The sequence below is a fragment of the Elgaria multicarinata genome, chromosome 22 (assembly GCF_023053635.1).
Source record: "Elgaria multicarinata webbii isolate HBS135686 ecotype San Diego chromosome 22, rElgMul1.1.pri, whole genome shotgun sequence".
Lineage (NCBI taxonomy): Eukaryota > Metazoa > Chordata > Lepidosauria > Squamata > Anguidae > Elgaria > Elgaria multicarinata.
In genome coordinates, this window is record NC_086192.1 from 1,279,959 (window position 1) to 1,289,308 (window position 9,350).

The window sequence follows — 9,350 nt, forward strand, 5'->3', positions numbered from 1 at the left end:
TTTCCCCTGCCAGCCACGCTGACTTCACTCATCCCACGCCTTGTCCGTGTTCTGTTGCCTGCACATTCCTCTTGTGCAGTTGGAACACCAGTGGGTCTTTAGCGCATTTATGGTGCTCAGGTGTGTGTGTGTGTGTGTGTGTGTGTGTGTGTGTGTGTGTGTGTAATCATTCCTAGGGCTGTTAAACCTGGATTAAATATCAAACCGCGTTGGTGTACTCCAGTCATGGGCAAACATCTGCTGGACACGTGGGCCTGGTGTGAGCCAAGTGGGGCAGGGTTACTGCCACACTGCCCGAGAGAACCCTGCAGGGTCCCTCACAAAGCAGAGAGCAGGATTTGCGCGCCATGGCCCCTTTGCGCTGATTTCGTCCTCGATTCCCTGGCAGTTTTGCGCCTGGCCGGCGGCCCCCTGCCCCCGCTATGCCTCTGGACCTGAGAGATCTCCCTGACTCCCGGGAGCGGGGCTGGTATCTGATGCTGATGGCCCCCAACGTCAAGGGCCCAACCTACGCCTGGCTGGACCCCTCCCGCCTCTACTGCCACCACCAGGTAGGGGACAGGGTGCGTGGGTCGGTGGAAGCAGCCTCTGCCAACGGCAAAGAGCAAAACGGGTGCTGAGCATGTCGGCTCTTTTTATGCCATCTTTCGGTATTTTCTGTGTGTTTTCCCCTCTCCTCCGGGGCTGATCGCATATTGCTGACCTCCCCAAACAGGTGCATGCTGGATGTCTTCGGACTACAGCTCCCATCATACCCAGTCAGCTGGTTGGGAAAGGCCAACGCATAGGACCCAGTGGTCATTCCGCCCGTGTAGGAGCGGCGTGTCTCCAATCCGAGCGTAACGTGTGTCAATAGGATCCCTTTGCTATTTGCCTGACTGATGAGCTGCCTTTCCGGATCAGGTCTCCTGAGGCAGCCTATGAGAAACAAACCAAAAATAATGCAATAACAATAATAGCAACACACAGGAGAAATGTCTAGGAGCAGCATCTGGGCAGAAATAAAGCTGATAAAAGCAGCAATTGGTTGGCAAAAGCCCCGACAAAATAACCAATCCTGTTCCTGTGCCCTTAGCAGCACTTTTACCTCCAAGGTCTATCTCTTGGAGCTGCCGTTCACGGCGCAGGAGCAGCTGGTCCAAGTGGGTTTTTCCTGGTCAGTTGGCAACCCTGTCAGCGGCCAGCTGCGGTTTTGGCTCACGGCGCCTTGCCCCTTCCCCACCCTCTTCTCTCTGCGCTCCCCAGGCCTTCCAGGACTGTGTGGAAGACTTGCTCCGGCCATTTCGGGGGGACGCCATTGACGCAGTTGCCGGAATTGATGCCATGGGCTTCATTCTAGGTAAGCGCCTTCTTATCTGCCCAGCTAACTGGGACTGAACTTGATTCTGGGACCAATTTTCAATGGCCAAACTCAACCAGGGGGCAGATAATGCCAAGAAAGGGCCTCTGAGCATGTGCTGAGTGTGTTCAGTAGCTGCAACCCATTCTGCAAAAGGAGACAGGGGTCTTGACACAGTAGTAGATATGGTGGCTGAAATATTCACTATCATTGAAACAGAAGCACAAGGCATCTCACCTGCATGAGGAAGGCTCTAACCAGGTGAGCTTTGGGCCTGCTCCATTTGTTGCTCAGGTGTTACCTGTTGGTGGGCAATTTGCTTCCTCGGTGCTCATCTTTAGGGTGACCATGTGGAAAGGAGGACAGGGCTCCTGCACCTTTAACAGTTGTCTAGAAAAGGGAATTTCAGCAGCTGCTGTTTGTATGCACGCAGCACCTGGTGAAATCCCCTCCTCCTCACAACAGTTAAAGCTGCAGGAGCTATACTAGAGTGATCAGATACAAAAGAGAGCAGGGCTCCTGCAGCTTTAACTGTTGTGATGAAGAGGGACTTTCACCAGGTGCTGAAATTCCTGTTTCTATACAACTGGTCACCCTATTCATATTTAAATTAGATTTGGGCTAGACAGCCTTTCAAAGTGAGAGTCCCTTCAAATAAAACCAGTCTGGTGTCCTCCAAATGTGTTGGGCTACAACTCCCATCAACCACGTGCACTGTCCTGGGGATAATGGGAGTTGAAGTCCATCCCTGCCAGGTTCTAAGCCGTCAGCTCTCAAGGAAGCAATGCATTGCACACTGTTCTTCAGTTAAGAAGGTCAAGAGATATCGATGCTAGCGGCTGAGCCAGATGAAACAGTGGGGTGTAATGGTTACAGAAGCTATCCCAAACCTGGTGATCTCCAGAGGTTTTGTACTTCAACTCCCATCAACCCCAACCAGCATGGCCAATGGTCAGGAATGCTGGGAATTGTAGTACAAAATATCCAGAAAGCAGGCTTAGGGTGTCGGTTAGGACCAGGGAGACCCAAGTTTGAATCCCTGCCCCGCTATGAAGCTCACTGGGCGATCTGGGACCAGTCACTTTCTCTCCACGTAACCTACCTCGCAGGGTTGTTGTGCGGGTAAAACTGGCAGGGGGAGAAGGGCTGAAAGCAAATTCAACAAATAAACAGCTGATTCCCCGCTTTGGGCTGGAGGGGTGCCTGGGGGCTTCTTCCATCGTGCAAAAGTGAGAATCGTGGCCCTTTCCCTCCTCAGGTGCAGCCATCGCCAATGCCCTCCAGAAAGGCTTCGTGGCCATCCGCAAAGCCGGCCACCTCTGCGTGGAGACAGTCACGCAGCCCTACACGGACTACTCGGGCCGCGACAAGGTCATGGAAATGCGGACCGACACAATCATGCCTGGTGAGCTGCTGCATGCCCTCGCCCTGTGGACCATGGAGAAGAGGCGCCGTGTCCAAACCCAAATCGAAATGCACCCTTCAGGTCAACCTTTCTGGACCTGTCGCTTCTAAAAGTAGCAGCCGATAGGAAGGGACGGTATCGTGGGATGGTGCAGCTGGGGGCCCCCTAACCCATTCCCTTTCGCCTAGGTCTTCGTGTCCTGCTGGTGGATCAGTGGGTTGAGACGGGCGGAACCATGCAGGCTGCCATCCGACTGGTGGAGCAGCAAGGCGGCATGGCAGCAGGTAGGTGGTGGGGCCTCAGGATCAGAAGCTGTCGATCTCGCAAGACCATTTGCTGGGGAGTGGGTAGTATCGCTTTCTTGTTCTGCTTCTGGCCTTCCTGGTCTCATCCAGCAGAATTCTTTTCTGTCCTTACTAGTGAGCGGATCCGGTTTCGCACGAGTGGGAAGGGCCTTCTGTTTAATACAGCAAAGCCTTCAGGCACACTTGCACAGGTGTCAGAATCGTGTCCGCCCTGCCTGCTGGCGCCCCTAGGCGCTGCCCCTCCCATGGCCCCTTCCATTTGCCTGAGATGGGGCTGCCCCACAGCCCGGGGGGTGGGAGGTTGAGGCAACCATATCTCTCAGACTATTTCCCTCTGCCTTCAAACTGCATTGACTGCAAAGCTATGGACTCGTTAGGAAAATTTGCCACATAGTGACTGAAGGTATTATTGCAGGCTTCAAGCACACGGACACATTTAAATTAATTAACACAGATTAATGCATTTTAAAAATGAAATGACCCCAAGGTGCACACCCGTAGGGTCCCCTTAGTATGCATGCAAAGCATCAAGCGTTGGTCTTGATGCTATGACACTGATGCACGGACAGACACATCCTCTTTTATTATTCATAATAGTTAGGAATGGAGCCTCCCTCTCGACTGGCACTCTACCTTAGAGTACTTGATTATGGCGACTAAGAGCAAGAGAGGGCCCGTCATCTGAATGCCCTCGTTTGGGTATGAGATTGTGCAATGCGCATAAAAACAGGAGTACAAGGTTGTACGGTCCGATCTAGCCACTTCTCTGAGCTTCGCACTCAGGGCCCGCTTGACTTTTCCTCCCCTCCAGGGATCGCGGCTGTCTGTATCGAAGACAGCGAGGGCGGGCGCTGGCTCAAGGATAACTACAAGTGGAGCCACTGCGTTCCGCCCCACCTGATGCCCCAGTTCAACGCCCACCGCCTGGACACCTGCTGGGCCGATGAGCCCAAGCCGTGTTTGCAGTAGCGAAGGAGCCGGAGGCGCTGATGACCCACTCCAAGGCCTTGGTGGCAACCCTGCTTTGCCTCGCTAATCCAAGGACACACACACACACACACGGCAAACCCCGTCTGCTCCCCCGGACGATTTAATGCCATGATGCTTCAGGTTTAACTTCTGCACCATTTGGAACTCTGCCCGCCTTGCTGCTTCTCTGGCTCCCAAGCAGAAAAGGTGCCAGTAACACTTAGGCAGCCCCTGAGTAGTCAATAATAAACCTCCTGGTGCACCGCAGATCGTGTCGTTTTTGGTGTACAAAGCGCCTAACATTGCACAGAAGATATCCCGGGACAACTTCAAGCAGCCTTTCTCAATCTGGTGCCTTCCAGATGTTTTGGACTTTAACACCCATCAGCCCCAGCTCGCATGGCCGAGGCTGTTATTTTTGCATTGGCAGAGTCACACACCTACTGCATAGTGTTGCGCTAAATCCTAAATTTTGGTTACCTTATATCAGCCCTCCCTGCCCACCTGGAGCCTTCCAGATGGGTTGGACTACAACTTAGAATCATAGAATGGTAGAGTTGGAAGGGGCGTAAAAGGCCATCAAGTCCAACCCCCTGCTCAATGCAGGAATCCACCCTACAGCAACCCTGACAGCATACTTGACCATGATCCATAGCGTCTAGGGGGCAGGGCTAGGCTCTAAGCCACACCTACTGGAGGAATCTCTTGCTGTTATCTCCCATTGGCTTTTGGTGCTTAGGCCCCGGAGCAAATGACATCAGGTCGGCGTGACCAGGCCCACATGATGTCATACAGCCCTCAGTGGGCTGAGTGGGCTGTATGTCATACGGTCCCCTACTACAAACTGGTTCTGCACCCTTGCTATAAAGTGTGAAATGGATATTATTATTTATTATTATTATTATTTATTTATATAGCACCATCAATGTACATGGTGCTGTACAGAGTAAAACAGTAAATAGCAAGACTCTGCCGCATAGGCTTACAATCTAATAAAATCCTGGTAAAACAATAAGGAGGGGAAGAGAATGCAAACAGGCACAGGGTAGGGTAAGCAGGCACAGGGTAGGGTAAAACTAACAGTATAAAGTCTGCACAACATCAAGTTTTAAAAGCTTTAGGAAAAAGAAAAGTTTTTAGTTGAGCTTTAAAAGCTGCGATTGAACTTGTAGTTCTCAAATGTTCTGGAAGAGCGTTCCAGGCGTAAGGGGCAGCAGAAGAAAATGGACGGAGCCGAGCAAGGGAAGTAGAGGCCCTTGGGCAGGCGAGAAACATGGCATCAGAGGAGCGAAGAGCACAAGCGGGGCAATAGTGTGAGATGAGAGAGGAAGGAGCTAGACCGTGAAAAGCTTTGAAGGTTAACAGGAGAAGTTTATATTGGATTCTGAAGTGAATTGGAAGCCAATGAAGAGATTTCAGAAGCGGAGTAACATGGTCAGAGCGGCGAGCCAAGAAGATGATCTTTGCGGCGGAGTGGTGAACAGAAACCAACGGACTGATGTGAGAAGAAGGAAGGCCAGAGAGAAGAAGGTTGCAGTAGTCCAACCGTGAAATAACCAGTGCATGAACAAGCGTCTTGGCGGAAGAGACAGATAAAAATGATCGAATCCTGGCAATATTATACAGGAAAAATCGACAAGATTTAGCTACTGCCTCAATATGAGGAATAAAGGAGAGCGAGGAGTCAAATATAAAGCCAAGGCTACGAGCTTCCTTGACCGGAGTAAGCGTAACAGTAAGAGAGAATGAGAGATGAGGAGAAGGTTTAGGAGGAAAAACGAGCAATTCAGTCTTTGCCATATTGAGTTTCAAACGACGATGAAGCAGCCAAGCTGAGATATCTGAAAGACATGCCGAGATACGATCGTGAACATCAGGAGAAAGTTCCGGAGATGACAGATATAGTTGTGTATCATTGGCGTACAGATGATATTGGAGGCCATGAGAATGAATAAGCTTGCCCAAGGGCAACATGTATGAGGAAAACAACAATGGGCCAAGCACCGAGCCTTGCGGAACCCCTACTGAAAGGGGAAAAGAGGAGGACGAGCTGCCATTAGCCAACACGCTGAAAGAGCGACCCGCTAGATAGGAGGCAAACCAGTTATAGACAGAGCCACAAAATCCAAGGTCATGAAGGGAATCTAAGAGAAGATCATGATCAACCGTGTCAAAGGCTGCAGTTAGATCAAGGAGAATAAGAACGGAATAATGGCCTTTAGACTTGGCAGAAAGGAGATCATTGGTGATCTTAGTAAGGGCTGTTTCGGTGGAATGCAGAGGGCGGAATCCAGATTGAAGTAGATCCAAAGCAGAGTTACTAGAAAGAAAGTCAAGACAGCGAGAGTAGACCGCCTGCTCCAGGATCTTTGAAACAAACGGCAACAAAGAGACAGGTCGGTAGTTAGACAGAGATAGCCTATCAAGAGTAGGTTTCTTGAGAATGGGAGAGACTGTAGCATGTTTAAAAGCAGAAGGAAATGAACCAGAGGACAGAGAAAGATTAATAATATGAAGCAAGGAAGGGAGGATAGCAGGAATAAGATTAATAAAGACACGAGAAGGAATCGGATCACGAGAACAAGTGGAAGGCTTCGAAGAGCGCAGTATTGTAGACAGTTCATCCGCTGAGACCGAAGGAAATGCAGAGAAATTTGCAGGAGGAACTGACAGATGAGGAACAGGAACTGGAAGAGGAGCAGAGCTGGCCAGATCAGAGCGGATAGTTTGGATTTTAGCATTGAAGAAAGAGGCAAAGTCGTTGGCAGACAGAGAGGTGGGGAGAGATGGCGGATTAGGCTTCAGAAGAGAATTGAAGGACGCAAAGAGCCGCTGAGGATGCCTAGCATTTGACTGGATCAGCGTTGTGTAGTACTGCTGTTTGGCCAATGAAATGGCAGAAGAGAAAGAGGAGAGTACAAATTTGTAATGGACAAAGTCCGCCCTGTCCCTGGTCTTACGCCAAAGGCGTTCAGCTGCCCGGGAACAAGAGCGAAGGTAGCGGAGGAAAGAGGTGAGCCACGGTTGGGGTTGAGAAGGGCGAACTATCCGAGTTGTAGATGGAGCAAGGTTATCAAGAGTTGAAGATAAGGAGGAATTAAAGGAGGAGACAGCTGAGTCCAAGGAGACAGCCGAAAAGACAGAAGGAAAGGAGGAGGCTAGAGACTGAGAAAAAGCCTCATAATTGATAGATTGCAAGTTGCGACAAGAGCGAGAAGCGGGACGTGAAGGAGGAGGATTATGAGTAATATTGAAAGAAACTAGGTGATGATCTGACAACGGAAAGTGAGCAGTAGAAAAGTCCAACACAGAGCAATTCCGAGTGAGAACAAGATCCAGACAGTGTCCAAGGGAATGTGTGGGTGCATCAGACCAAAGCTTAAGATCATAAGAGGAAGATAAGGAGCGAAATCGTAGAGCTGCAGCATCTTGAGGGTCATCCACATGAATGTTGAAAACACCCAAAATAAGAGTAGGACAGTTATCAGAGAGGAAAAAGGACAGCCATGAATCAAAATCAGAGATAAATTTTGAGGACGAGCCTGGGGGGCGGTACAGAATTGCAATCCGCAGTCGCAATGGAGCGAAGAGCCTCACCACATGTACCTCAAAGGAGGAGAAGCAATGTGAAGATGGAATGGAAAGAGGCTGGAACTGGCACAAACTAGATAATAAAAGACCCACACCACCACCCCGACCCTCTGGGCGACTAGTGTGAGAGAAAGAGAGTCCTCCAAGAGAGAGGGCAGCAGAGATGGCAGTATCATGGGCAGGAAGCCAGGTTTCAGTAAGAGCAAGGAGGTGGAGAGACCTAGAGATAAACAAGTCCTGGATGACAGGGGCCTTAGAAGCAAGAGAGCGACAGTTCCATAAGGAACACAAAAAAGGCAGCTGAGAAGAGGAGAGACACCGGATAGGAACTAAGTTAGGAGAGACGAGATTGGAACGAGCCATAAGGAACAGATATGAGGAGAAAAGAATTGAGAGGAGACAATGAGAAGATCGTATAGTAGAAGTTCCGCTTGACCGGCTTCGCGCCCACGGCAGAAAGCCACAGGCCGAGAGTCCTTGTGCTCTCGCCCTTCGGCTCACGCCTCCAGCAGACTGGAGGCTAAGTACCTGAAAAGGAGAATCCTGAAAAGGAGGGGAGGAGCAGAAGCTGCAATTCAAACAGATAAAGTAGAAGCTGTGAGGGAAACAGGACCCTCCCAGAACTAAAAGAAAACCCAGTGAGATCCTTTCCAGGGGTGGCCCCTCTCTTTTCTTAATCTTTAATTTAGAAAAAAGAATCCCATTAAGGACCCCTGATTGCCAAGAAACTATTGAAAAGCTGAAGAGGGTGTTGAATTCAGTGCCTACAATGAAAGCACCAATCAAAAAAAGTTCTCTTTGTCACTACAGATGTGGGCACAGAAGCAGTGTTTTTACAGGAATATGATAGTATAAAATACCCTGTGGGTATATTTAAGCAGAAAATTATTGACTGGGGAAAATAATTTATCTTGGCTGTGGTTTGGGCCTTAGATCTTTATTTATTTATTTATTTATTTATTTATTTATTTATTTATTTATTATATTTCCATACCGCCCAATAGCCGGAGCTCTCTGGGCGGTTCACAATTAGATATGTATATTAGAGACCATATACAGCAGCGGTTCTCAACCTGTGGGTTGGGACCCCTTTGGGGGTCGAACGACCCTTTCACAGGGGTCGCCTAAGACCATCGGAAAACACATATTTCCGATGGTCTTAGGAAACTGTATTGACTGAACTATGTCATGTATCATCTTTTGTATTATTAAAGCTATTGTTATGTATTATTTTCATTAGCAAACCATCCCATGACAATGGATCGTGTAGAGAAGAACGAAAATAATTTTATGGTTGGGGGTCACCACAACATGAGGAACTGTATTAAAGGCTCGCGGCATTAGGAAGGTTGAGAACCACTGATATACAGGGACTACGTTATTACAGACCAGATATAAACACCCAAACATGGTCTTTTTAATTCATTTTAAGATAGAGGCATTTCCCAGGAAAACAAAATTACCAAGGCATTTCCCAAACCCTGAAGTGATTTTTACATGCCACGCTGCGTATGCCAGCAGGAATAACAGTGTTCAGCCTTTTAGGGATGGGAAGATGTGAGAATGTGAAGAAACCTGAGGTAAAAGTTAAACACGTTCATGGTTTTTGTTGTGGAACAGCGACCAAAGGGCTAATGGTAAATGGAGAGAAAAGTGTGTCTTTGACTTCAGGGAAGTCCAGAGAAGCGATACAAGTTCCCGATGTTACACCGGCCATCTCCTGACAAAGCAGCCATTTTGT

At 49.1% G+C, this 9,350-nt stretch overlaps 1 protein-coding gene across 1 annotated transcript; it reads left to right on the forward strand.

The window, feature by feature from the left end:
• The first annotated feature begins 223 nt into the window (after positions 1 to 223).
• On the forward strand, positions 224 to 4,285 carry LOC134412544 (adenine phosphoribosyltransferase-like). Its single transcript, XM_063146462.1, has 5 exons — positions 224 to 551; positions 1,246 to 1,339; positions 2,598 to 2,744; positions 2,933 to 3,028; positions 3,861 to 4,285. The coding sequence occupies exons 1-5, from the start codon at positions 423 to 425 to the stop codon at positions 4,016 to 4,018; spliced, it is 624 nt and encodes a 207-aa protein (XP_063002532.1). The 5' UTR covers positions 224 to 422; the 3' UTR covers positions 4,019 to 4,285.
• The last annotated feature ends 5,065 nt before the right edge of the window (positions 4,286 to 9,350 follow it).